At 43.4% G+C, this 27,624-nt stretch overlaps 3 protein-coding genes across 14 annotated transcripts; 2 read left to right on the plus strand and 1 right to left on the minus strand.

The window, feature by feature from the left end:
• Window positions 1-510: 510 nt before the first annotated feature.
• Window positions 511-4,819, minus strand: LOC101169754 (claudin-20-like). Of its 4 annotated transcripts, XM_078943088.1 has the most exons (4): window positions 1,953-2,025; window positions 1,480-1,660; window positions 1,231-1,390; window positions 511-1,089 (listed from the first exon to the last, which is right to left on the minus strand). In XM_078943088.1, exons 2-4 carry the CDS (start codon window positions 1,545-1,547, stop codon window positions 565-567), a joined length of 753 nt encoding a protein of 250 aa, XP_078799214.1. In that variant the 5' UTR covers window positions 1,548-1,660; window positions 1,953-2,025; the 3' UTR covers window positions 511-564. The 4 variants fall into 4 exon arrangements, with proteins under 4 accessions (XP_078799214.1, XP_078799213.1, XP_020570294.1 ...); XM_078943087.1 differs by lacking the exon at window positions 1,953-2,025 and adding an exon at window positions 4,701-4,819 and having other exon boundaries at window positions 511-1,390; window positions 1,609-1,660; XM_020714635.3 differs by having other exon boundaries at window positions 511-1,390; window positions 1,609-1,660; window positions 1,953-2,137.
• On the plus strand, window positions 2,304-11,958 carry tmem251 (transmembrane protein 251). The gene is made up of 2 exons (XM_078943089.1): window positions 2,304-2,460; window positions 10,937-11,958. The coding sequence occupies exon 2, from the start codon at window positions 10,945-10,947 to the stop codon at window positions 11,311-11,313; it is 369 nt and encodes a 122-aa protein (XP_078799215.1). The 5' UTR covers window positions 2,304-2,460; window positions 10,937-10,944; the 3' UTR covers window positions 11,314-11,958.
• Window positions 4,688-27,303, plus strand: ubr7 (ubiquitin protein ligase E3 component n-recognin 7). 9 transcript variants are annotated; one of them, XM_078943084.1, is made up of 13 exons: window positions 17,404-17,550; window positions 17,778-17,879; window positions 18,142-18,270; window positions 18,353-18,486; window positions 18,610-18,670; window positions 18,742-18,837; window positions 18,905-18,958; window positions 19,039-19,144; window positions 19,769-19,839; window positions 22,971-23,135; window positions 23,300-23,465; window positions 23,545-23,606; window positions 27,094-27,303. In XM_078943084.1, exons 3-13 carry the CDS (start codon window positions 18,154-18,156, stop codon window positions 27,181-27,183), a joined length of 1,122 nt encoding a protein of 373 aa, XP_078799210.1. In that variant the 5' UTR covers window positions 17,404-17,550; window positions 17,778-17,879; window positions 18,142-18,153; the 3' UTR covers window positions 27,184-27,303. The 9 variants fall into 9 exon arrangements, with proteins under 9 accessions (XP_023808645.1, XP_023808643.1, XP_023808644.1 ...); XM_078943083.1 differs by having other exon boundaries at window positions 17,406-17,550; window positions 17,778-17,885; XM_023952877.2 differs by lacking the exons at window positions 17,404-17,550; window positions 17,778-17,879 and adding an exon at window positions 4,688-4,827.
• Window positions 27,304-27,624: the final 321 nt, after the last annotated feature.

The following is a 27,624-nucleotide window of genomic DNA, read 5'->3' on the forward strand; positions in this document are numbered from 1 at the left end:
TTTGATGCGTTACCTGCACAGTTTGTGCAAATGAACTCCACAACTCATTTGGTTCTTGTATTTATTGGAAACTCTTATTCAGTCCAGCAGACCCGTCACTTTATGCTGCCGTTTTAAACCTTGAGGTTTCTGTTCCAAAAGGAAACACGGCGTTTCCTTTAAATCTCCACGTCATGAACGACACACAGCAGTACTGACTGAAACCTACATGTGTGCATGTATTCGTGTGTACACACCAGGGTTCACAGTAATAATTGAGACTTTGGCTCCGCCCTCAAACAACAAAGGGGGGGGGGGGGGGGCATCCACCTCTCCAGCTGTCAAATCATGAACATAGGCTTGGGGGGCTCAGAGTTTGTGGATGTATTTTCTCTGCATCTCAGTTCAGCAGAGCTGCAGCAGTGATGCGGACAGTTTCTTAAGGGGACCCCCCCCCTGACTACATTTTTTCTTTCTCCGCAGTTTCTCCTCTCTATTTTGAGTCTATAGTTATTTCCAACTACCCCCCCCCCCCCCCCCCCCCCCCCCCCCCATCACTACAAGAGTCAGACGGACTTGTGGGGGTTACACGTATTCCTGGAGACTGTAGCTGTCCTTGAGGTCTTCTGAAGAGTGTCTGCAGGGGGGCGGGTGCTCTGGCTCCCCCAGGTTAGGCTCGTCTGTCTGCAGCTTGACATTTTTCGTTTGCTTCTCTCGCAGGCGCCCCCTCCTTTGGTCGTTCCTGTCAGAAGAGGTTGCCTGGTCCGGCCACCTTGATCTTTTTCCAGGACAGGACAGGCAGAAAATGACCCCTCCAGCCAAAAGAAATCCAGCAGAGACAAATGTGATGCACAGAGCCCCCCCAGGCTGATATTTGCTGCTGTCCGGCAGGTCTGTGGTCAGGAAGGCGGTGATGACTTCGTTGGTGAACCAGGATGCAGGAACCAGGCAGAGAAGGCTGGAGAGGACAAAACATCCCCCGGCAGCGATGGCTGTGTGCCCCTTGGCTCGATAGCTGCCCCCCCAGCGGGTACATTTTAGTCCAAGGGAGGCAAGGCAAAGTCCGAATGTGGCCAGCATGCAGCAAAGAACCATGGCGGCCCGCGTGGCCTGAAGGGAGGCGGGCAGCGTCAGTGGTGAGTTCTTCATGGTGCAGCTGAACACCCCCGCGCTGTAGCACACACAGTCCATCCACAGACCCTGCATCTGGGAGGTGGGGGTCATGATGCTCGTCCACATACTCATGCTCACCTTCCAGTTGGGCATCAGAGTGGCCACCGTGGCACCGAGGACACCCAGCAGCGCCAGGCCAAACGCCAGAATCTGAATGTCTGCGGACAGCATGGCTGAGCCCCCCCCGTAGAGATGGAGTCTTGGAAGAAGATAATTCCCTAGCTCAAGCTCCGGTGAGCTGAAACCAGAGCAGAAATGAGAATGAAGGAGAGCGTGACGGGTTCACAGCTGAGGCTGCCCCCCCAGACTGATGAACTGATCACTGACAGTGATGCTGAAGCTGCAGTGCCCCTCCCCAGGATATTCCAGAGGTTCACAGCAGATCCCCAAGTCATTTCCAGGAGGTCCTCAGTTCTCTTGATGCAGCCAACTTGCAGCAGACTGAGCTGTTCTTACCTGGGGGGTGGATCTCCTGAGCGTGAAGAGGGGGCTCGTCCCGAGGAGAGTCCTGAAACAGAGAGGCAATGTGGATGAAGGAGCAGCTTTTGTCTCCTCACCGTCTCCTTGGAAACCGTACAAACAGATCCATCCCATTCTGCATCCTGAAAAAGAAGACAGTTTTCTTCATTTGAATCCGAAGACCTGCAAACCTTTAAGAACCAGGTTCTGGTCTCTGAAGGTCATCTGCTCCAAAGGAGCCGCAGAGCAGCACTCTTATCTGATGACTTGATGGTGGGGGTACGTCAGCTCTGCGGCGCCCAAACCTGAAGCCTCTGTTTGGTAGAAAAGCAGGCGCTTACCTCGCATCATGTCTGCAGACTCGCTTTGTCTTCTTGACTTTTATGTATGGATGTTTAAAAAACCTGGCGGAAGAAAAAAAAAGCGAGGAGGAGGAGTCTCATTTGCAATGATCACTGATGGTTTCCCAATCAACTGCGCCGCAAACTGCTCCTGGTTTTGGAGATAAAGCCGCTGTGGTGAGTGGAGTTGTAAAGAAGTGGCCACTGCAATGTGCTGATAAAAGTCCACAGCCCGCCCACCCAGCTGAGTGACAGGACAGGCAGCCTGTTATTACCATAATCCTGCAGTCTCCAGCTGGAAACTGTAAACACACATTTGAGAGCGGCAGGTTCTGTGGGAAAACAGCAGTTTATAGGAGGTGCAGGTATCCTCCTGTGTTTGCAGAGGAGATGACAGCAAAAGCCAGCTGAGTATTTCCCAGGACTCAAGCCAGGCCCTGACGTCAGAACTCGACCTGGTTCAGTTTCAGCCCGAAGTAATGGAAGCGGAAGAAAAAGAGCACTTCAGGTTAGTTTCTAAAACCAAAAAAATCCTTAAATGATGTCAATTTGATTTGAAAAAAAAAATGTTCTAGAGAATGACCAAAAGAATTTTGATTTTTCTGCCAACATATTTACTGACTTTGTCAGTTAATATCTGACAAAAAACAAATTTGTTTTAGGATTTGTTTTGATAATTGCATTGCTTTTATTTCAACATACATCTTTGGTCATTTTTTCACATTTTTGTCAATAGCTATTTTGCAGTTTATAGGGAAAATATGAACATCTGTGTTTTTAAATGCAGAGAATGAAGCTGTGAATAAATTCACGGATCAGTTGATATTTGTATGAAATGTTTGGATCAGTCAGTCCTTGACAGGTGTGGTTCTAAAGCGTTCAGGGTCACAGGGTTGACCCGCATGCTGAGCGTCCCATTCAAAGGCTTTTAATGCATCAGTCAGCGTCCCAGAGCACAGCGGGGCTCTGTCGGGGTGGGTCTCTGGGGGTTTGGCTGTGGGTCCTGGAGCTAAATGCTCCCAGCTCCCACATTGGATTCTTTTTCTTTTACTTACCTGAATTGTTCTGTTGTTGTTTTTGTCAATATTTTGTCATTTTTAAAGTAATAGTATTTATTTTTCTGTTAAAAACTTTGTGCAGAATAGATGTTAATATCTGAAGTAAATTTTCTGTAAGTCTTTTGTTTATTCATGTTTTACATTTTTGTAGATTCTTTTTATCTTTTTCAAATGTTCTGATGTTTTCTGTTTTTTGTTTATTTGCTTATGTGGTTCAAACACTCTTTTTAATGGCGGAGACCTGCCATCACAGCAAAAAAACAGTCACTGCTAATAGAAAAAAAAGGAACTATATAAAGAAGAAATAAAGAACAAATAAAGAAAACTGCTGCAAATAGAAATAAATTATGTTGCAAATAAAAGAAAAGCTCCAAATAAAATGAAGCACTGAAAATTAAAAAGCCACAACGAAAGTGACTTATCAGGGATGGTTTATGGCCATGCACTGCTGTGAGAAGAAGGAGAAAAAAAGAACAGGACTAAAATAGGAAAATAAACAACAAAAGTGTCACAAATGTCACTATGTGTAATTTTGAAAGGTTCTTAGGCTGTGCTTTGAAGGTAAACTGGAAGATGCCAGGTTATTGTTAGCTTGGGCTAAACATAAAAAAAAAACGTGCAGAAAGGCACTGACAAGAGGAGAATGAGTTCTGTAGTTTTACTCCAATATTACACTGATCAGTTACATGTGTCACCGCACAGACTCACTCCAGAACAGTCTTCCCCAGACAAACACAACTGATGACAATTACTGAGAGCACGGAACGAAAACTGGAAACAAATAACAGCTAAATACATCCAGCAGCTTATTCCTGTGGTTGTTGGTATTTTATCATTAATAATCATGCTGATAATAATCTAAAGTGTGGTAAAAGTAGTTATATGGATGAATGTGAAGTTTGCTTTTATTTGTAGCACTTGTTTTCTTGACATGATTTATTTTCTTTGCAACAGTGTTTCTTTTTTTATGTATATTTACTTTCTTTTGGTGCGATGATTGTTTTAAAAAGAATGCATGGAGAAAGATTTGTGTGAGTGTGTTTTTAAATTCATGAAGACAAACTCTTAACAGTATAAATTAGAGTAATGTTACGTTAAGGAGTTAGGACATGCATTATCTTAAAGAAATTCTGTATGTGCACAGACATGCTTGTTTTTGTTACCATATTAGGATGCTGTCTTACATACAGGCATTCAAAGAGAAAAGGCAGTTTTGTTGCTCCTGGAGACATGTAGGAATATATACTAAGTGATAAGACCATAGACACAAACGGGAGCGACTTACACTTTACACTATACAACATTGTCTTAAATAAACACACAATTAAGTCATTATTTAAACAAGAGTTATGTTTACTCAATATTAATTGATCAACAAACATCTACTTAAAGTTAAACCCCGAAAATGAACCAAAATACAAATTAGAAATCCCAGCATCCCCCTCTTCCTCTGACAGCAGTGGTTAGGTCCTATCAATGAGTGGCAGCATAAAAAGCAGCTTTACCGTCAGCCACAAAAATAGAAATAAGGACACTAAATTTAAAAATTGAATAAAAGTCACAAACAACAACATAAGAACAACCACATTTGTGTGGTGGATAGAGAAAAGCCTGCTGCACTAAAAAGTATATCAACATGTATTGCGTGCAAATCAAACAAATCCGAGCGGCAGGAGGCGCCATTACTCACACATGACGTCATTAAAACGCGTCAGGTGACAAATCAGGAAGTGAGTGCCGGAGTCTTCGGGATCAAGTCTGTTCTAAATCTGGGTTTTCCGATGAGATCCATACGGGTATAATCTGCGGTACAGAAGGTAAGAGTTTATGACAAACGAGCGCGTGCACGAGACCACGCAAGAAAGGCGCGCGCGCGCGTACATGACTGGTGTTCATGAAAATCCCTTAACAGACGACTCTACCTTGTTGAATGTGGCAGACAAATGCATACTATTTCAGCGTGCTTGTGTATATGGGATTTAATTAGGTTAACTCTCTCCACTAATCTGCTATCCTATCCTATTTCTAAAACCCAGATTAGGATGTTTTACATTTATAATTTTAATATCTATTCTTTTAGAAAATATATTTCTCCAGAATAGAGGAAGTAGCTGCGACAGATTATTTTAAGGCTTCTCCTTGTGTTGCCATCCGTTATGAAAACAAAGGCAGATGCAGCTCAGCTACATTTTGACCGATCAGACAGATGTTGCCTTGATGATGCTGTGGGACAGAGGCGGACGTTTGACCGTTCAAATACTAGTCTCAAGAGGACTTTATTTAAGGCTGCAAAACAAAACTAAAGTCAAGCGTTTTCAAAAGCATCTTGAGCTGTTGCAGCTGATTGCAGTTTGCTCGTGTGCTGGGACATCTCAGTAAATACCAGAGATGGACAAATCAAATCAAATCAAACTTTATTTATAAAGCACTTTTCAGATAAAAATATAACACAAAGTATTTTACATTAAAACACAACAAAATATAAAAACATAAAGAAATGAAAATAAATAAATAAAAAGGGCCCCCCTCCCCGTACCTAGCCTGATATCAGGTGAACTACTTCAGCATTTTAGTCTCCATTAATGCCAGATTTTTCAAGTCCCCCCATTTTGACACACTATAACACCATGGTTTCTAGAAATGGGCAGAATTGTAAGACAGTCATTTTTTAGGACATGCCTACTAAAGCTACTGATGAACTATTAATCACAACATGCCTCCTTTAAGAGTGTTTTAAATCAAATCACCTCAGTATAGCTTCCTGTAATGTCACATCTACCTACAGAAGTACAACGTATGGATCAGTAATAGGGGTGTGTATCTGTCCCTCTTCCCACTCCAATTTAATATCTGCATGCTCCCACTGGCCCAGGTTATAAAGAAATACAACATTAGTTTCCATAGCTACGCAGATGACACACAGATAAATATTACAGTGATACCAAGTAATTTTTTTTTTTTTGGGGGGGGGGGGGGGGGGGGTCTAAAGAGAAACAGTTGGAATTCACTTCAGAGCTTCAATCCAGTCATCTAAAAACCACCAACCAGACCAGAAGTTGGGTGTAGTGATGGACACAAACCTAAATGGTGATAAACACGCTAAGGCAGCTGCCAAATCAGCCAACTATCATCTTATACATATTTGATGTCTAAGCAGGTCCTGGAGAAACTCATATATGCCTTCATCTTTTGTCAACTTGACTACTGTGTTTTTACAGGATGACCAAAAAAAATCAATCAGGATCAGCAGCTTATTCAAAACTCTGCTTCTCCGGTTCTCACAAGGACCAAAAAAGCGGACCACATCAGTCCAGTTCTGAGGTTTTTCCACTGACTGCCTGTCTGCCAGAGGGAAGATTTTAAGGTTCTGTTGCTAATTAATAAAGCTTTGAATGGATTAGGACCTAATACATGATTGACCCCCCTCACCCAGTAAGTACCAACCAAACCTCTCTGGTCATCTGGATCTGGCTTTTGTCACTTCCTGGAAGAACTGACAACCAAACAGGGAGAAGCAGATCTGGAACAGATCCAGAAAGTTTTAGATCAGCCAAAACATAAAGTCCAGGTTAAAGACCTACCTGGGGGGTCTTCCAGAAAGCAGGTTATGCTAGCTCCCACTGTAAGTTTGAGACTAAGGAAGTTGATAACCTCAGCTTTCAGTTCCAGAAACAGAGGTAAGTTTCAGGGTAAGTCAAGTTGCCATAGCAACTCATGCTCTGAACATAACCTGGTCCGGAGCAGGTTTAGTTGAAGGTTAGTTTGTTTACAGAGAGGTGAAGCAGCATGGCGTGTCCATTTGAAGATGATTTAGTGGATGAAGAAGCTCAGATAATACTTTTTCCACCATGAGAGGGTGATAAGACCACATATGGATGTTGGAAAAATAAACTTTTTTACTTTGATCTAACTTAATTATTTGCTTCAGTTGAGATAAATCAATTATTTTTGGTTAAGCCAGTTTAAAAATAACACGTAGTTATCAGACAGTTATTTTACTTTCATTCAAATTAATTCAATTAACCCTTGTGCTATCCTAGGCACTTTAGGGTTGGGAGTTGGGTCATCTAGACCCACTAGACAGTGCTCTGAACCTTTTTTCTTCAATGATTTGTGATCTTCACTGGTGTCCATGGATTACATGAAATCTTTCCAACTTTATCCACCTTTGTCATGGTAGGGAGAACACGTCAATGTAAGGGTGGGGTCATCTAAGATAGTACAAGGGTTAAGTAGGTGTAACTTTGGTGCTGCTGTTAGATCGGCACCGCAAGGGATTGTGGGATACCATTTCCTTTGCCTGTCTGGACGGATTTGGGTTTAAGTGTGGGTTTTTGACCAAATGTGTTTAGTTGTTTAGCTGTTTTACTGTTTTTTTCTGAGTTATTTTACCCTGTTATGTTTAATTCTTTCTGCACCATAAGTGAGAGGGAGGGAGAGGATGATGAGGATATTTAGCAGCCCTAGTGCTTTGTGGTTTAATGGTAAAGTCCGAGAAATGGTTAAATGAAATCATGTTGCAAATACATTTTGTTTCAATCATTTTATTGTGATAAAAATGAGTATATCTGCAGGCTCAAACTTAGACATTGAGAGTTCAAGAATTACAATAAATTAAGAAGGAAAAACATTTAATTGAATTGGAGTAATATGACATTTAGTTAGATAAAATATGTAAATTTTGGTTGTATAAACAATTATTGAGTTTATAGACGTAAGAAGTTAGGTTGAATAAATTTAACTCAGTTACTTGTTACCAATAGAAGTAATTCATTTAAGTTGGATAAGTTATATATTTATATATGCGTTACAATGAAAATAGAAATGAGATAGAAACTTGTGCGTTTATTTTATCCGTTATTTTTCTCCAAGCAGAAACTTTCTTTTGCTGATGCAGCCATATTACTTTTTTGATGGACGTATAATCTTCATACGTTGTCATTGAAACCTCAGACTCCGTCTCACTGAAGTATAGCGCTTTCTTTTGTTCACCACGCGTTTCCATGGAGACTCTGGAAATCGGGGATTCATTGAGAATGTCTTTATGTAACTGATGTGCACGAGCATTAACCCAGGGTTACCAAGTCACCTTCATTCATTCATTCATTCATTCATCTTCTTCCGTTTGTCCCTTTCGGGGTCATGGGGCTGCTGGAGGCTATCCCGGCCACTTATGGGCGAAGTCAGGGGGACACCCTGGGACAGTTCACCAGTCTGTCGCAGGGCCACAATCACACACCCATTCACAATTACATCTATGGACAATTTAGATCAACATATTAACCTATGAAGCATGTTTTTGGACAGTGGGAGGAAGCTGGAGACCCCGGAGAAAACCCACACATGCAGGGGGAGAACAGGCTAACTCCACACAGCAAGGTCCCCTGTTGATGTTCTGTTTCAGGTCCCCCAGCCGGGACTTGAACCAGGGGCTGAGAGGCAAGAGAGCTAACCACTGCTCCACTGTGCAGCCCTAGTTTTTTTAGTTTAAACGTGGTTTCTGAAACACCCCCCTGTTCTCAGCTGCATCTGATTAGTTTGTGTTCAGAAGTTTAAGTCCGTACTGTTACTTTAAGCTTACTTTAACCCTTGTGCTACCTTAGATGACCCCCCCCCCACCCCTTCCATTGACGTGTTCTCCCTACCATGACAAAGGTGGATAAAGGTGGAAAGATTTCATGTAATCCATGGACACCAGTGAAGATCACAAATCATTGAAGAACAAAGGTTCAGAGTTTTGTCTAGTGGGTCTAGATCAGTGTTTTTCAACCTTTTCTGAGCCACGGCACACTTTAACCCTAAAAAAAATCCCGCGGCACACCAGCATCCAAAAATAAAAATAAAAAAGGAGAAACTCATAGTCTGTATTGATCTACAGCCCCTCCACAATCTCACATGCATTTTTGAGATAATTGTTACAGAAAAAGCTGGAAACTGCAGCTGTTTTTTTTTTTCTAAAAGATGCAATAAAAGTTAAGTTAGAAGATTTAAAAACAGATTGATGTGTGTTGGTTGGTTTCAAGACGTTTAACAACAGATCTCCTTGTGTGCTGTCACTCTCACAACCCAATGCATCATGGGAGATGTAGTGCATAAAACGGCAAAAGATCGCTTTTCGGAGCTTCATGGTTTTGTTCACTTGTTCCACGGTCTGATACCGGATTCTGTGGAAAGTTACACCGCTAAAGACGAGCTTTAGCTGGTATTTTTGTTGGAACTGAGCGACTTTACGAGCTAAATCGGGACAAGGAAGTGAAGACTTTAACCACTTCTGATTGGTCAGACTGATAACATGTGATTAAGCCCCCCAGGGATGATTGGTGGAGACAGTAAAGGGACGAGACTTTTCCAAAATACAGCCGAAGGTGCAGCCGAATCGCGTCATTCTTATCAAAATGTCTTTAATAAAATAAAATAAACGCAAAGAAAAAGTATTTTATGATCTTTTATATTCCTAACCTCTCAGTGTTTTATCAGGGCCTGTTTGGATGAACACAGAGCTGAAATCCTGGAGATGGGAAATGTTTTTAGATCAGTTAATGAGGGCAATTTCACACGGCACACTGGTTGAAAAACACTGGTCTAGATCAGTGTTTTTCAACCAGTGTGCCGCGGCACACTAGTGTGCCGTGGGAGATGGTCAAGTGTGCCGTGGAAAATTGCCCTCATTAACTGATCTAAAAACATTTTCCATCTCCAGGATATCAGCTCTTTGTTCATCCAAACAGGTCCTGATAAAACACTGAGTAGTTAGGAATATGAAAGATCATAAAATACTTTTTTCTTTGTGTTTAATTGATTCTATTAAAGACATTTTGATAAGAATGACGGCACCGCGATTTACCTGCAGCTATAACTGTTTTCTGAAAAGTCCCGCAGCTTTTACTGTCTCCACGACTCCACCAATCATTCTTGAAGGCTTAATCACATGTCATCAGTCTGACCAATCAGAAGTGTTAAAAGTCTTCACTTCCTTGTTCCAATTTAGCTCATAACTCACTCATTCCCAACAAAAACACCAGCTAAAGCTCGTCTTCAGCGGTGTAGCTTTCCACAGAATCCGATATCAGACCGTGGAACAAATGAACAAAACCATGAAGCTCAGAGGCGCAAGTCTTTCTGCCGTTTTTCGCAGTATTCACACTACATCTACCATGATGCATTGGCTTAAAGGGACAGCGCCTCAGCGTACAATGAGTTGTCCTTGTTACACGGATTGAAACCACAACGAACATACAGTTTGTATGTAACTTAACTTTTATTACATCTTTTAGAAAAAAACATCTGCAACTTCCTGCTTCTTCTGCCAAATTTATCACAAAAATGCACGTCAGATTGCCGGGGGGGGGGGGGGGGGGGGGGGGGGGGCTGTGGATCAAAACAGACCATGACTTTCTGCTTTTTTTTTTTTTTTTTTTGGATGCTGGTGTGCCGCGGGATTTTTGTCAAGGTTAAAGTGTGCCGTGGCTCAAAAGAGGTTGAAAAACACTGGTCTACATGACCCAACTCCCAATGTTAAAGTGCCTAGGATAGCACAGGGTTAAATACAGTTCTTTTGATGTTTAATTATTTATTTTTAAGATCACACCTGTAATATTTCTTTTGAATGTTTCTTTTGTCTTATTTAAATCACTTTTTAAAGTCCTTGTAAACAACATATAAGAGACATTTGCCTTTCATTGCCCTCATATGTATAAAAAATAACCCTTTTTCTTCTTACAGGCACCTATTTTAACAGCTCAAGCAAACACACTTTGCACTCTGGGTCGTTGACTGTTTTGTTCCTTGGATTAAAAAGAATCACAATTTAGACTTCAACTGAGAGGTCTAAAGCAGCCACCAGCATTCTCCTGCCCCACTAACTTACCTAACTTTATGCAACCCCTCTCTCTCTGACCACCCCTCACGATGCCCCTCTCTCCACAGGATGGAGGATGATGAACTTTCGCCAGAGGATGGGATGGGTGGGCGTGGTTCTCTTCCTGCTGTTCAGCATGATGGCAGCCTACTACGTCTTTGAGGTGCACAGCTTCAGTCTGGAGCATGTGCAGAGAAGCAGCATGGGTACTTTGGTTATGCCCCCCCTTGTCTCCACCCACTTGTCATCGCTGCCTGTGTGGATGCTGGCGTCAGTCTTCTTGCTGCCGTACCTTCAGCTCTTCCTGTTCCTGTTCTCTTGCACCAGAGCGGACCCCCGAGCTGTAGGATACTGTGTGCTCCCCGTCTGCATCGTCCTGCTGTGCAGCCGTCACCAAGCAGCCAAACCAACCAATCACAGAGCGGGCACACTTATTGACACGTAGGGGGCAGAGCAGCAGATGGACATGCTAGTTTCTGTGTTTGTCATGTCACTTCCTGTGTGCCTTTCAATGAACACTCCTTTGGGTGTTAATAGTCATGCTGTCAATTATCCCACAACACCTCAGAGGTGGACCAACTTCCCCGTCCTAGAGCTAAGCTATTGACCAGCTCACATCTTTTAAATCAATCAGGGAGCAGTAGTCTCAATTGTGTGTTTAATAACATGACTAACTGGTTACCATGACAACAGAAATACAGTGAAGTTATGAAAATAAAGGGTCCAGGTGAACAGCAGTGGGGCGTGTCCACTGGTGATTCAGGTTTTGGATCTTTTGGTGGGAGGCGGCGGATTTGATCTCAGCTCTTCTTCATCTTCCTCGTCTTCGTCACTGCTCTCTTCTCCTTTACCTGCAAATTTTAAAAGGGGAAAAAATCAGAGGCCCAACGCTGTCTGGACTGTGGTTTTGCCCCTGAGGAGCGGTGCTGCTGGCTGCCAGGTGCCGGGCGACACTTTCCTGTCCTTTCAAGTTCCCTTTTCAGAATTCCATTCTAAAGGAATTTAGTTTAGAAACAACGGTTGCATCTTTCATTCAAAGGCTGGAATTTTAAAAATAAATAAAGGTCCACATACACTGCCACTGCCAAAATACTGAATTCCTTTCATTCAAAATACATTTAAAAATCAGTCATTTAAAACCAAGTTTGAACACAGCTAATGACTCAAACGTACCATGCTAAATCTTTTTGGGGCTTTTAAGTGTTTTATAATGTTCTTTCCTCACGAAAAACCACCCCAAAGTGGTATTCTGATGCATTTCTGAGTATTCCTCTAAAAACCTGAACTCTGAGCCCCTCCATATCCACGAAAATAACTGGTTGGCTTGTCACAAAGTGAGAAACGGCCCCCTCCAGGAAGAGTCCACACTGCCAGCACCGCCTCCAGCTGCTTCTTTTTTTTAAACTAGTGCATGTCTACCACCTACAGCTGGAAGAGGCTTGGTGTGAGATGTCGAAGTGAAAACTGCAAATCTCTTGAATCTTGCTCCAGACTTTTTCTTTTGCAGCTCTATTATGATAGACTTGGTGTCATAATTCTGGGGAGAAAAAACTTTCTCCATCATGATCACTTTTCAATGTTTTAAACACTTCCATCTTCTGTAAATGATGCCATCCACACGGAGCTTGCCCAATCAATGCCCTGATTAGTCAAGGTTCAGCTGTTTGACTCTAGCAGTGGAAAGTTCACCTGGTTGAGCTTTCAAAGGGCTTTTAAAGTAAGTAAAAAAGTGGGTCAAAGCATTTTTTTTTCTTCAGTAAAATCCTTCCCAGTAGTCCTTTAATTAAGACTTATTTTATGCCCAGCGGCAGTAGCTCACTAGAAACAATTCTGGTTTGTGGGTGGGACTATTTGCTCATAGCGACCCCCGCCCCCAAGATGCAGACTGTCCAATTTGCTAGCAAAGCCCTTTTTTCTTCTGTGGGTTGAGGAAACTCCGCTAAAGTGTTTACAGCAAATGCATGTTTGTGTTTTGACGTTTCTGACTAATTCTAGCCATTTCTCTCTCAGTGCAATACATGTTGGAAAATAATGCAAGCTGACATGTTTGTTCAGAATTTCAATTCGCTACAGCAGATGAGCGTTGAAGGCTCATTTCTCGCACACCTAACAGGCCAGGGTGCGTGCAGGGGGGCGGAGGAGCGGAGTGGAGTGCCTTTTCAAGCGGGATTTGAATTAGAAAACACTCAGAAGTGCAGTTTTAATCACAAATTATTGTATATAGGTTCTCCATTATGCTACAAACATGTTAAAAACACAAAAAAAAATATTTTCATTGGAGTTCTTTAATAAAAGCTGGTTTGTATGTAGAGCCAGAGAAAGAACTTGCGTCGTGACCATGGACATATGGTAGCAACGCTGGAATGCGAGTGTTTTGAACACTAATATGGCAAGCAAAAAGGATGAATCGCCAGGAAAAATGGCGATTAAAAATGGCGTATTGGCCATCAAAAACACATCTTTGTTTTAAAAGTAGCAGGTCATTGAAAAAAAGCAGCATCTTTATTGCGTACAAACCACGCCTCCAAAACGACATTCTTGCGTGTTCACAATCGCGCATCCAATACATCCTTTTGGACGTTAAAATGCTGGTATGTTTGGATAAAAAGGCTGAGGCCGTGCTCATGTTAGAGTTGATTGTGATTTTCCTATGTGGGAATTGCGAGTTCAACTCCAGGGCACACACACTGGATATTTGTGTCCATCTTTTCAAAAATAATACTGTCGCTATAAGAACTGCTGTGTATGCCGTGGGGGGTATTCCAGAAAACATGTTTAAACTACCCCGACTTAATTGTTTATACAACTCAAATTTACCTATTTATCTAACTAGATGTCATATTACTCCAATTCAATTAAATATTTTTCCATCTTAATTATATTTCTTGAACTCTCATATGTCTAAGTTTGAGCCGGCAGATATGATCATTTGTATAACAATAAAAAGAACAAAAAAAATGCACAGAGTGAATAAATTCATTTAGGAATTTTGTCATTGTCAATATAGCAGCAGATGGTAGGGGTGCTAAATAACCTCATCATCCTTTCCCTCACTCTCACTCATGGTGCAGAGACTTAAGCAAAATAGGACAAAATAACTCGGCAAAACACAGTAAAACAGCTAAACAACTAAATACATTTGGTCAAAAACTCACACTTAAACCAGAATCCGTCCAGACAGGCAAAGGGAATGATATCCCAGAATCCTTTGCGGTGCCGATCTAACAGCAGCACCAAAGTTACACCTACTTAATTGAATTAATTTGAATGAAAGTAAAATAACTGTCTGAAAACTGTGTTATTTTTAAGCTGACTTAACAAAAAAAAAAGATTTTTTTCAAGACCAGGTTATGCTCAGAGCACGAGTTGCCATGGCAACTTGACATAGCCTGAAACATACCTCTGTTTCTGGAACAGAAAGCTGAGGTTATCAACTTCTTTAGCCTCAAACTTACCGTGGGAGCTAGCATAACCTGCTTTCTGGAAGACCAGACCTGGGTGAGGTGAAGCAGCATGGCGTGTCCATTTGGAGATGATTTAGTAGATGAAGAAGCTCAGATAATACTTTTTCCACCATGAGAGGGTGATAAGACCACATATGGATGTTGGAAAAAAAAATCAACTTTTTTACTTTGATCTAACTTAGTTATTTGCTTCAGTTAAGATAAATCAATTATTTTTAGTTAAGTCAGCTTAAAAATAACAAGTAGTTATCAGACAGTTATTTACTTTCATTCAAATTAATCAATTAAGTAGGTGTAACTTTGGTGCTGCTGTTAGATCGGCACCGGAAGGGATTGTGGGATACCATTTCCTTTGCCTGTCTGGACGGATTTGGGTTTAAGTGTGGGTTTTTGACCAAATGTGTTTAGTTGTTTAGCTGTTTTACTGTGTATTGTCATGTTTTGCTTAGTTATCTTGTCCTACTGTGCTTAAGTCTCTGCACCATGAGTGAGAGTGAAGGAGAGGATGATGACTTTATATAGCACCCCTACCGATCATTAGTGTAATGACAAAGCCGGATAATTCTTTAATGAATTTAGGCACGACATGCATTTTTCCCCCGTCCTTTTTATTTTTATAAAAATGAGAATATCTGCCGGCTCAAACTTAGACATATGAGAGTTCAAGAATTATAATTAAGATGGAAAAAATATTAATTGAATTGGAGTAATATGACATTTAGTTAGATAAATACATAAATTTGAGTTGTATAAACAACTCAGCGACAGTGGCTCAGGTGGTTGAGCGGGTCGTCCAATGATCGAAGGGTTGGCGGTTCGATCCCCGCTCCCACCAGCCAAAATGTCGTTGTGTCCTTGGGCAAGACACTTCACCCTCCTTGCCTCCAGTGTGGCTCCACTGGTGTGTGGATGTGTATGAATGATCCCGGTGATGGTCAGAGGGGCCGTAGGCGCGAAATGGCAGCCACGCCTCTGTCAGTCTGCCCCAGGGCAGCTGTGGCTACAACAGTAGCTACCATCACCAAGTATGAATGAGGAGTGAATGAATAATGGACACAATGTAAGCGCTTTGGGTGTCTTGAAAAGCGCAGATAAATCCAATCCATTATTATTATTAATTATTGAGTTTTATAGACGTAAGAAATTAGGTTGATTAAATTTTACTCAATTATTTGTTACCAATAGAAGTAATTCATTTAAGTTGGCAAAATTGGATAAGTTATATATATATGCGTCACAAGGAAAATGGAAATAAGATCAGAAACTTGTGCGTTTACTTTGTCTGTTCTTCTACTACAAGCAGAAACTCTTTCTTTTGATGATGCAGCCGTGTTACTTTTTTGATGGACGTATAATCTTCATACGACGTCATTAAAATCTCAGATTCTGTCTCACCGAAGTATAGCGCTTTCTTTTTTTCCACGCGTTTCCATGGTGACTCCAGAAATCGGCGATCCATTGAGAATGTCTTTATGTACCGTGCGTTAACCCAGGGTTACCAAGTGGAGCATAATTATGCTAACTCATATCCGGTCTTCTGGAACCGACATACCCAGAGTAAGCAAGTTCAGGCGGATTTCAGCCAGAGTTCAGGCTTAAAGTCAGGCTAGTTTAAACATGCTTCCTGGAATACCCCCCTGGAGTCTGACTCACAATTCCCACACAAGAAAAATATAACGTGCAGCTGCCTTAACGACTAGGCTAAAGCCTTTTTTATCTCATTTAATTATCATAGGGTTTTCAACACACGTCACATAAAAAACTGCACTTTGTACGGTTTTAAATGCACTACAACAGCGTTTTGGATGCGCAGTTTGTACGTGGAAATTTGTTGTTTTTATGCCAGTCATGGGACAACAGACTGTGTAAATTATGTGCTACTTTATACGTCCTTCTTTGCACCGCTTTTCCTGGTGATTTATGGTCTTTTTTGCTTGCCATACACTGACTGAGGCACCAAACGTGGGTTTCCATGAAACAGACTTTTCATTGAAAGCAGTCGCTCGAACTCCAGTTGCAGAGGCCGTTGTGTACGTAGTTTGAGAGTCGGAATACTGTCAGCGTTCCCCTTATCTTGTTATCACACACACACACACACACACACACACACACACACACACACACACACACACACACACACACACACACACACACACACACACACACACACACACACACACACACACACACACACACACACACACACACACACACACACCCCTATGGCGTTGTAGGCTAGCCCAGTCCTCAGCTCACCGCATGCTGCTCGGCCTCCGAGCGACTTTTCCTGCTCCACCAGCTTACTTAGAAGAACAGACGCATTGGCTGTAAGCTCGGAAATCCCACTGATGAGGGAGCTCAGGCTGTTGTTCACCTGCACGCAGAGGTTCCGTCTCTGTCCGTCTCTATACCTGAGCTCCGCTGACACAAGAGCCGCCATCTTCCACGTCTGCTGTCGTCATTACGTAAGGCGTGCTGCCTTCAGAGCTCTGTTTACATGGGTGCATGTGCGCCAACACAACCACACACATGGAATCGCACTTAAAGTGAAAGTGGAAACACATTACAGGCAGCTCGGATGTAATGTCGTTGAAACCATACAATAAGGCCCAGTAGGTGTGGCCTCCATGTACCTGCAATACCTGCGTAAGCTTCTGGTGAGGCGGCGGGTGGTCACAGGGGATCTTCTCCCACACCACACAGTCTGTGCCGACATGATCCCGTCAAAGTTGATTCACTGTGGCGATCCCTGAAGGGAAAAGCTGGATAGAAAAAAAGAATATTTAAAATAGTTTTCATTAGCCAAAGTCTGATTTATGACGATAATATAACTAAATGAATTCCGTTTGGACATTTGAACGCATCACTGCATCGTCTTCATGCAACTCCTTTATTTTCCCCTCGTTCAGGTAAATTCTTGTTAGATCTAAAGAAGGTCCAAAAAAAGCAGAGTTTTTCTTTCTGCCTTTATGTTTTTATCAAACCGACTGATTGGATTTAAAACATGAAACGCGATGACGTCAGGAGTCAGGAAGCCGCCAAAATACAATCTCCGACGACGGCCGGAAGTTGTTGCTTGCTAGGAGCAGCTAGCTCTGACGAAGTCCGCGGGTTTTTCACGCTGCCTGCAGTTGCTGCTTGTTGTTCGGCGCGCGGCCTTTTTGCGCGGATCACGCGCTGAAAGACGTCTCTTAAAGCTCCAGGTTTCCGTGACTTCGGTGAGTTTGTGCGGTTTTGTCCCGCGGCTTAAATGTCACTGCGGCCAACAGAATCTGAAAGTTTGACTAATTCTCGACAGGAAGATGGCGACTTAGGGAATGTTGTGAAAGCCCTTTTCCTTGTAAATACGAATTATTAGGCCGCAGGTTCGCTGACACTGCATCATTGATCAAGTCTGAAGCATCCTCTCAGGTAACCACGGTAACCGTCTCTCCTGCCTTAGCAGCCAACCGCGACTAGCCCTGACTGACACGTAACTTTCGGACTCCTCCCTCTGTCGGACCGGACATCTACCTGTCTGACGTCAGACCCGTTACTCATCTAAGCTGTGAGGGTGCATATGTTTGTGCTCATGTTTTTGTACATTTTTCACAACAAACGGATGCGTTTATTTACCCCGCAGAGGCTGTCACAGTGATCAGTCCGCTCTGATCTTTATGGAGGCTCTTTTCAGCAAACACATTTGCTGCCCCCCTCCTCCAATTGGCTTTGGGGTGTAAGCACATTGAATGGGACAGGACCCCCTCCCAGCAGAGTTGGGGGTGTGGAGTCAGTGTCCTTGCTGAGCTGCTGGTGTCCGTCTCTTCCAGGAGGGGGGCAGCATGTGTGAGGAGCAGACGGTGTCTCTGGTAGACGTTCTGGAGGAGGATGAGGAGCTGGAGGAAGAGGCTTCAGCCGTACTGGCTGGAAGTGACTCGGATCACTGCTCGTACCCGCTGGTAGGATTCCTCCTGCAGGCCTCTGACAGGTAGGTAGTGGTTCAGACTCACACCCTCTCGTGTGTGTGTGTGTGTGCTTCAGGGCTACGTGAAGAGGCAGGCGCTGTATGCCTGCAACACCTGCACGCCAAAGGGGGGTGAGGCTGCAGGGGTGTGCTTGGCCTGCTCCTACAAATGTCACGAAGGCCACGAACTGTTCGAGCTGTACACCAAGAGGTGATAACCTGTGCCATGCTGTTCACAGGGTTGGGGGGTTTCTTGCTGATATCTATCATAAAGTTAAGATGACACAATAAACTGTCCCCCATCCACACACACACACTCTCTCTCCTGCTACAGGAACTTCCGCTGTGACTGTGGAAACAGGAAGTTCTCAGATCTGCAGTGTAAACTTCAGCCTGTGAGTTAACCTGCTGCCGCTGCTCCTTCCACCCAGCCACCCCACCCTCTGAAACTCTGTGTGTGTTTCAGGAGAAGGATGACATCAACAGTCTAAATAAGTACAGTCATAACTTCTTTGGGGTGTACTGCACCTGCAGACGGCCGTACCCGGACCCGGATGACCCGGTGAGTCTCCTTTCATGCAGCAGCTGGTCGTCTCTGCGTCGTCTCTGACTGTTGTCTGCGTTGTCAGGTGGAGGATGAGATGATTCAGTGTGTGGTGTGCGAGGACTGGCTACACAGCAGGGTGAGTCCCATTCGCCTGACCTGTGTTGGATGTCCCACAGCAGTGGGGGCTCCTGACAGCTGAGCTGTGTGTGTTTGCAGCACCTGGGCTGTGTGGTTCCTGACTGCGTTGAGCTCCAAGAGATGATCTGTGAGGCCTGCATGAAGAGAAGTCCTGTCCTGTGGGTGTATGCAGCGCACCTGGCAGGTAATCCATTGACTTTGCTGCTTGAGTTCTGACTAAAACCAGGACTTGGGACCACTTCACCACAGGTGCCCCACTTAGCATGGCGGCCGTGGTGCAGAGGTAGAGCGGTCGATCTCTGATCAGAAGATCACAGGTTAGGTCCCGCTTTGCCCACCCATGTGTTGAAGTGTCCTGGTGCAAAACACTGAACCCCAGTTTGCTGCCAGTAGTTGTAGATTGATGCCAGTATTTGTCAGCGGAGCGGCCATCAGTGTTGGAATGAGAGTGTGAATGAGACTGTGACTGTAAATATAGAAGTACACACCATTTATCATTCGGCTTCCGTCTTCTGGTCTTTACACTGGCTTAAGCTCTGAGAAGCTCAGGAGCAGACCTTCTGATGGGGCCAAGTCAGGACTAAACTCAGAGATTTCTGTTTCATGCAGCTGAAACTTTAAACATTCTTCCTGATGAAGTTAAATTTCTACTCTGATGATGTTCAAGTCCAGACTAAAATACTTCTCCATAATTCAGTTTGTGGCAACTGAAAGCCTTCTGTTCTTTTTTTAAAGTTATTTTAATGATAACATAAGTTTTACATTTTATAGTGATTGCTGTCTGTGTGCTTTTATTGGTTGTTTTCAGCTGCAGGTCCAGAAGAACCAAAAGAGGAGGGGCCTGGAGCTGAAGAGATCACTGCTAAGTCGGAGAACCATGTGAGGCACCGAAGAATGTTGGAGGAATAATTCAGAATCTAAAGACAGAGGAAGGGAGTTGTTCTGATGAGGTTGTCAACGTTTTACAAGCAAGGAGTCCAAACATGGATTAACATAAAGATGAGAACTTTTGAAAAGTTTGCATGACTAAGTGTCAGAAAGCAACACACATCAGAAAATTTTATTTTGCATAGTGTTATACAGTGATCCCTTGCTATAACGCGGTTTACTTTTCACGGTTTCGCTACTTCACGGGTTTGCATCGTGCATTGTGTTCTGCGTTCTGATTGGTTCAAAAGTCACTTCGCTTCTTCTCTAACTGTGCGTCAATAACGTTGCAGTTTAATATGTACACGTACGTAAAACAGCTTGCCAAATTAACAATATGTACGTGCAAATCGTTCAGTTTTTTTTCCGAGTTTCTCTAAAACCCATAGAAAAAAAGAGCGACAACAACTGTCAATCACTATGTTCTTCTCCCGAACAAACACAGCTGCACCGCGGGCTTCAGAAGAAGAAAACTGCAGAGAGGAGTCAGGATGCATCAGTTCAGTCTGAAGAGCAGTGAAATACACCTGAGTCACTATTTGTCCCACTGTACTTTGTATTTTTTCATAATCATTTTAAATTTTCTCCTGTTTAATCCAATTACTCGGGTCGCGGTGGGCGGGGCTAATCTCCGCGATTTGAAGCCTTCTGTTCACATGGATGATTAAAATTGTTTTTATTAGACAGTACAGTACAGAAGATATTTGTTAAAAAAACGTTTCCAAAAGTACTTTTATTTGTGAAACAAATGCTTGAGCCTGTAAAATGGTCTGTTCTTTCTTTTCAATGTATAATAGAGTATTTAATTGTATATTAATTGTAAGAAAAAACAAAGGTTTCTACTTCACGGATTTTGCCTATCACGGGTTCTTTTTGGAACGTAACCCCCGCGAAAAACAAGGGTTTACTGTACACTATATTACCAGAAGTATTGGTTCACCTGCCTTGATTCACATATGAACTGAAGTGCCGTCCCATTCCTAATCCATTGAGTTTAATATGATGTGGCTCCAGCTTTTGCAGCTATTACAGCTTCAACTCTTCTGGGGAGGCTGTCCACAAGGTTGGGGAGTGTTTCTAGGAATTTTGGACCAAAAGGTCATTGGTGAGGTCACACACTGATGTTGGTGGAGAAGGCCTGGCTCTCAGTCTCTACTCTAATTCATCCCAAATGTGCTCTATGGGGTTCAGGTAGGGACTCTGTCCAAACCAGTCAAATTCATCCATGTCTGTATGGACCTTGCTTTGTGCACTGGTGCACAGTCATGTTGGATGAGGAAGGGGTCACTCCATACTGTTCCCACAAGGTTGGGAGCACGGAATTGTCCAGCGGCGGCGTGCTTTCCACCACTGCATAAAGGCTTTGCATTGCACTTGGTGATGTGTGTTTGGATTCAGCTGCTCGGCCATAGAAACCGTTCCATGAATCTCTCTGCATGCTGGACTTGGACTAATCTGAAGGTCTGTTTGGAGTTCTGTAGCAATTGACTGCAGAAAGTCCTCGACCTCTTTATGCTTCAGCATCCTGACTCCTTTCCATCTGTTTATGTGGTCTACCACTTGGTGGCTGAGTTGCTGTTGTTCCCAAACTCTTCCATTTTGTTCTGATAGAACTGACAGTTGACGGTGGAAGATTTAGGAGAGAGGACATTTCACCACTGGATCTGTGGTACAGGTGGCGTCCAATGACAGTTCCACGCTGGAATTCACTGAACTCCTGAGAGCGGAACATTCTTTTACAAATGTTTGTGAAAACAGTCTGGATGACTGAGTGATGATTTGATACACCTGTGGTCACATCACGTGATAAGGACACCTGATTCTGATCATTGGGATGGGGGAACAAATACTTTTGGTAATATAGTGTACATCAGCATGTGTTGTGTGAGAGCTGAAAACAAACCATGCTATTGATGGTTTAAGTCATCCTGGCACACGACAGTGCTGTATCACAGACTTTTGGAGGAGCATTTAGTGTAGCCATGAGAGGGTCCAAGCCAGGGTCTCATTGTGGTACCAAGCCCAGATAAATACTGAAGGGCATCTGACTAACAATCTTTGCTAAACCAAATATGGGATTTAGACTTATGATATTGACAGGTGTAATGAAAAGATGGAAAGAATACTTTGAAGAGTTGATGAATGAACAAAATGAGAGACAACAAAGAATAGAAGAGGTTCCTGTTGTGGAGCAGGAAGTAACAAAGACTAGCAAGGGTGAAGTGAGAGGGGTTTTTGATGATGAGAGGATGAAGAGTGAACCGAGTCTCTGATCAGAACAGCTGGACTCTCGTAGCTCCGTGTTTGCAGGCGGGGAAGGTGCTTTGTTATAGTGTTCGGTCCGGAGAAGAGTTCTGAATGCAGTCCGTTCTGCTGCAAATGGACTTAATAATAATCATAACAATAATAAAAGCACGTTTAGAAGATAATCTCGCTCTGTGTCAGAGCTGTGCTTGATTACAACGGACTTTATAAGTTCAATGAAAAAAAACAAAAATATACAGACTTCATAATATCTTCTTCTATGGTAGTGTAGTAATTTGTCCAGACCAATCACTATCTGATACGTCATCGGACAAACAGACAGCCAATCACATAATGTGACGTCAGCACTACTCGAAGGAGCCCGAATGGTTATTGTACCTACACCGCCGCTCCCAATGGGCATTTACGTTAAGTCGCTGATTGTGAGCAAACAAGCTTAAAGTTTAAAGAATCAAGCCTTATCTATTGGCTATGTAAACAACAAGGTGGTCTAAGGTAAGGCAAGTGTTATCTTTCACTCATAAAGGGAGTTTGAATCTGACCTCCCCGACTTCACTGGCCACAGGTCAAAGCAGAGGAGAGATTCAGAAGAAAACAGACTCAGCCTTTCCTGCAACCCCACACTGTAGCTAAACTACAACTGTAGAATACAAACTACAAACCGTGCACTTCCTGCCGTGTCACACCAGATTGTAAACAGGTGACGTGTTTGCATGAAGAAGGTTCAAATCTTCAGTTCCGCTGTTTGTGAGAAAGATGACCATAACATTTACATGTAATATGACTTCCCCATTGGTGCTTGTCTCCTCTTTTCACAGGAGAAGGATGTTACAGAGCCCAGCTGTAAGCGAAGCCATGAGGAGGCGGAGCCTAGCTGCCGGCTGAAGGAGCTGCAGGCAGGGGGGCAAAAAAGGGTTCAATCAGGAGCCGTCTTTTGGCCGTCCGGGTGGCGCTCTAAGCTGTGTTCCTGTGCTTCCTGCCAGGTAACCATAAATACTTCTGCCAGGGGTTAGCCCCGCCCCTTTTATTGCACTTTCCCCCCTCCATTTGACTCTGACTAAATTTCATCCACAAGACAGTTCAGAAACTTTCCAAAATAAAGTCTTCATCAAGTGAGCCCAGTCTGTACGCCCCCTTCCCCCCCCAGCTGATGCTGTCTGAAGCCGGTCTGTCCTTCCTGCTGGACGAGGCGGACACCGTTCTGGAATACGAGAACAAAGGGAAGACCAGAGAGCGTGAACAGCCGGGAACCGACCCTCTGATGTCGGCGCTGGACAACCTGAGCCGCGTGCAGCAGTTGGAGATCATCCACGGTATGCCAAGCTGGATCTCAGAACTACAGCTCCCATGGATCCTTGCAGCTAATGCTGATGCTGTTTGTGTTTCTCTCAGGGTACAATGACATGAAGACGGATCTGAAGGACTTTCTCCAGAGGTTTGCAGCAGAAGGAAAGGTGGGTCAAAGACCTGACTTTATTTTCTTCTCTTTTTCTCGACTTCCTCTGTCTGTCTCTTCTCCTCTTCATCCTTCAAGCAGGTCAGATCCTGCAAAACCCCCAAAATGTTGTGTCTCTGGTGTCTTTGGGTCACTGACATCAATCTTAGACACCGTGATAATTAGTTTGACAGGTGAGATCAGTTAAAGGAAAAACTACTAAAGAAGGACGTTCCACATTAGTAAACAGACCAACATTTTCAAGTAATATGGGAAAGAGAAAGGATCTCTGCTGCTGAAAAGCATGAAGTAGTTAAATGCTTTAAACTAGGTATAAAAACCTTTGATATTTCACTAAAACTTCAGCGTGATCATCGTACTATGAAGAGATTAGTGGCTGATTCAGAGACACACGGGTTGGTGCAGATAAAGACAGAATGAGGAAGGTTTCTACCAGACAGATCCATCAGATTGAGAGAGCAGCTGCTGAAATAGCATTACAAAGCAGCAAGCACATGTTTGAAGCTGCTGGAGTCTCTGGAGTCCCACCAACATCAAGGTGGAGGATCCTCCAGAGGACTGCAGTTCTACCTAAACCTTCTAACCCCTAAACAACAGTCCCAAACAGAAACGGCTGCAGTGGACCCAGACATGCATGAAGACTCATTTTCAAACAGTTCACTGATGAAACCGTGGATGGAGTAGTGGATGGTTGGTGGATGGCCACCACGTCCAACAAGGCTGTGACATCAGCATGGAGGTGGTAGAGTCATGTTTTGGGCCTGAATCATGTGGAGAGAGCTGGTTGACCCCTTTAGGGTCCCTGAAGGTGTGAGAACGACATCCAAACAGGATGTGGGAGAATATTCTGACATCCTGCACACAAACTCAAGCAGAAACTCTCCAAGAACTGGAACTTGACCTATGAAGATGTTTTTGATTGGAATAGCTTTAAAGTTCAGTAAATATGACCTCCTAATGCAGCAAATTAATCAAATGACCATCTTCAGTTCTTTAGGATCTATGAAATGATGTGGATCTCTGTGTGTAATAATGTGGAACATCAACCTGCATTTGAAGGTTTTCATTTATGAAAAAATACTGTTATCTTTAGGATTTGTTCAATAACAATTAATGAATTGAAAATTGTGCTGACTGGTATTAAGTATTTAGAAAAATCATAGAAAAAGATTATTTGCATAATAATCATTAACAAACTGTAGTCAGATGTGGCAGAGAATTCAGTAGTTTTCAGAAACAAAGCTTCCAAATAAAATAAAATGACCGCCGCTCTCCTACACCACCTACCTGTTCTGATGTGCTCTCATATTTCCATGGATTTTGTTACATGTGTTTTCATCTCTCACATGGACATACCATCATTTTCCCATTTGAGGGCAGGTTTTCTAAAATCCTTCATTTTATTCCCCTTCCCAGGCTTCCTTTGCCTGCATCATGTGTTCAGACTCCATGGATTCCCTAGAGCAGGGCTCACCAACCCTGTTCCTCGTGGGCTACCGTCCGGCTTGTTTTGCAGCTAACCCGGCTTCAGTAATTGCTGCTGACCTGGATCAGGTGTGTTCAGTCAATCAGAAACTGGGCTGATTGAATGCAGGTTATCAGCATCTACGGATGCAGGGTTAGCTGCAAAACAAGCAGACGGTTCAATTATAAACTCATGGATGATATACAAATCAAATCAAACTCGGTTGCCAGGTTCTGGGCTGAGTTTTGTCAGTTACTGGGGGTTTCTGTCAGCCTTTTGTCTGATTTTCAACTTCAGTCAAATGGCCAGTCGGAGCGTCTGAATAAACAGCTTAGGGGATCCTTGCGGATGCTGTGTGCCAAGGACCTCTTCTTTTCCCTCTTTGAGGGATGTTGTTTGGGCAACTCTTGTCCCACTGCTCTATCCCTTCAAGGTTGTCTATGGCTATGGTTTTCCTTTCCCCGGATGGTTTGGTTTCAGTTCTGTCAGCTCAAGCTTTGGTGCAGTGAGTTCTTCAATCCTGGCACAGGGCATGCCAAATCCTCCTATGGATGCTTACAAAACAGCTCTGGATGCTGAGCATGGGCTTCCTCTCTTCTACAGCGTCGGCCAGAAGGTCTGGCTCTTCACAGCAGATCTTCCTCTTAAGGTTACCCCATGTTCCATCTGTCCAGTCATCTGTGTAGGTTGATGGTGGTCCTGCTGGTCTCTTCTTAGGTCCTGCCATAGGGGGCATAGTGTGCAGTACCTTGTGGATTGGGAGGGTTATGGGCCTGAGGAGCGTTCGTGGGTTTCTGTTTGTTTGATCTTGAATCCTGCCCTCATTGCTGACTTCCACTGCCATCATCCAGATCGGCTTGGTGGTCTGTCAAGTACCAGTCATTGAGGGCACGGGGAATGAGTCAATTCATCTCACCTGTGTTCCCCTATATATACAGGGGAACAGTATATATATACTCTTCCACTTATGTCTGTCGTTGCCAGCTTTTATGAGTTCTTTACTCATCCCAGCAATCTTCACGTTCTGTCACGTTCATGTCCCATGGGGGTCCTCCAGCGTTTTCACCTTCTATGGCTCTCTGCCTCTGCTGCATCTAGCTGCTTTGACCACAACGTTGGCCAAGTGAAACTGGTAGTTTCAAAGTCCTACACAGTCGAGGATGACTGACTCTACATCAACTCAGTGCATGCAGCCTTCCTCCACTGCCCCCTTCAGGAGAACAAAGATTCTACTCCCATCATCCTATTTCACTAATAAAGCTTTAATAGTGACCTACCATGAGTTTTTTCTGGGGTATCTGTTATCCTTATTCAGATGCTACAGTCTTTAACTTTGACTTGCTTGTCTATAACTTTCTGTCTAATCTCCAGGGACAACTCTTTTCTTCACGTCCTCTTGTCTATTTCAAATGTGGTACACGCTGTCACCAACTTACTGACTGGAGTTACACATAGCTAGTCACCACAGGGACTTCAGTACCCATAAGCCCACTGACTGATTACAAAATTGTGCTGCTAATAGTGGGCACACCTATTTGGTCACATTATTTTCAGTATTTTCTATTCATTTTTATCCAGGCCCGTTTCATGATTTTATATTAATTATAATAATTCTGTTGAAGCATGGTTGGAAAGCAATGTCGGACTTTGGTTACATTTCATAGAATTTGTATTATTTTATTATCACTTTTGTCAGATTCCAGTTGTTTCTTTGACCATTGGGAGTTTTTCTGTTATCAACCAAAGGATAACAATAATTTAGTCCACATGTGGTTTGCTGTTTTTTGGTCACTAATACATGAGGGTCATTTATTTGTCCCTGTTTCTCCTCATATGGAAAATGAGGTAAGGCATTGTACTTGTGCTCATTTAGCTGCAATAACAGTGAGGGCGATCCATTCATTATGAGAAAACGGGCCTGCGTTTGGATTTAAACTGAGAGCTTTGAATGGAGGTCATATGGAGGAACAGTGCAGGTCTGTATGAAGCCACTCTGACGCCGTCTTTTGCCTTCTTCCAGGTTGTGACATCTGAAGATATCCGTCAGTTCTTCGAGCAACAAAGTAGTAAAAGACGCCGCATGGACGCCGGCACCTTCTCCTGCTCCTGATCACCATTCCTTCTTGAATGCACGTTTCTGTTGGTCCTCCAGCTGTTAGTGTTGAATTTGTCAGACCTTTTCCCTGTGAAAAAAAATAAAAGTTGCTTAGCAGGCATCCTGTCATCTTCATGAAGACTGCTGTGGTTTTTCATCCTCAGCACTGATCACATCAATGATTAAGTCCACCTTTGATGCGTCTCTGGAGCACCTGCACAGTTTCAAACATCAGTCACATCATGGTGGCGCCGCCCTCTGTGTTTTTCTGCAAGAGTCTGCGGCCAGCAGCTGCAGGTTCTATTATCCACCAGGAAAAGCAGATCTCAGATTGGGAGTTCGGTCTAAAGTGACCCGTCGGTCTGGGCTGGCTCCTCCTCCTCAGCTCTGCAGAGCTCAGTCTGGGGAAGAAGTGCTGCAGTTCAGACGTGTGTCAGCTCAGACAATGTTCCACGC

Source organism: Oryzias latipes, chromosome 24 (genome assembly GCF_053564925.1).
Source record: "Oryzias latipes strain Hd-rR chromosome 24, Olatipes_Hd-rR_3.1".
NCBI lineage: Eukaryota > Metazoa > Chordata > Actinopteri > Beloniformes > Adrianichthyidae > Oryzias > Oryzias latipes.

Excerpts from the sequence above, each read along its gene's own strand:
- tmem251 (XM_078943089.1), top strand. The coding sequence starts at position 10,945 with ATGATGAACTTTCGCCAGAGGATGGGATGGGTGGGCGTGGTTCTCTTC.
- ubr7 (XM_023952875.2), top strand. The coding sequence starts at position 16,681 with ATGAGGGAGCTCAGGCTGTTGTTCACCTGCACGCAGAGGTTCCGTCTC. Across the intron at positions 18,671-18,741 it reads TGCAGTGTAAACTTCAGCCT|GAGAAGGATGACATCAACAG; the intron begins GTGAGTTAACCT and ends TGTGTGTTTCAG. Across the intron at positions 19,840-22,970 it reads CTGCTAAGTCGGAGAACCAT|GAGAAGGATGTTACAGAGCC; the intron begins GTGAGGCACCGA and ends CTCTTTTCACAG.
- LOC101169754 (XM_078943086.1), bottom strand. The coding sequence starts at position 1,547 with ATGACTTGGGGATCTGCTGTGAACCTCTGGAATATCCTGGGGAGGGGC. Across the intron at positions 1,391-1,479 it reads ACTGCAGCTTCAGCATCACT|CTCACCGGAGCTTGAGCTAG; the intron begins GTCAGTGATCAG and ends CTCTGGTTTCAG.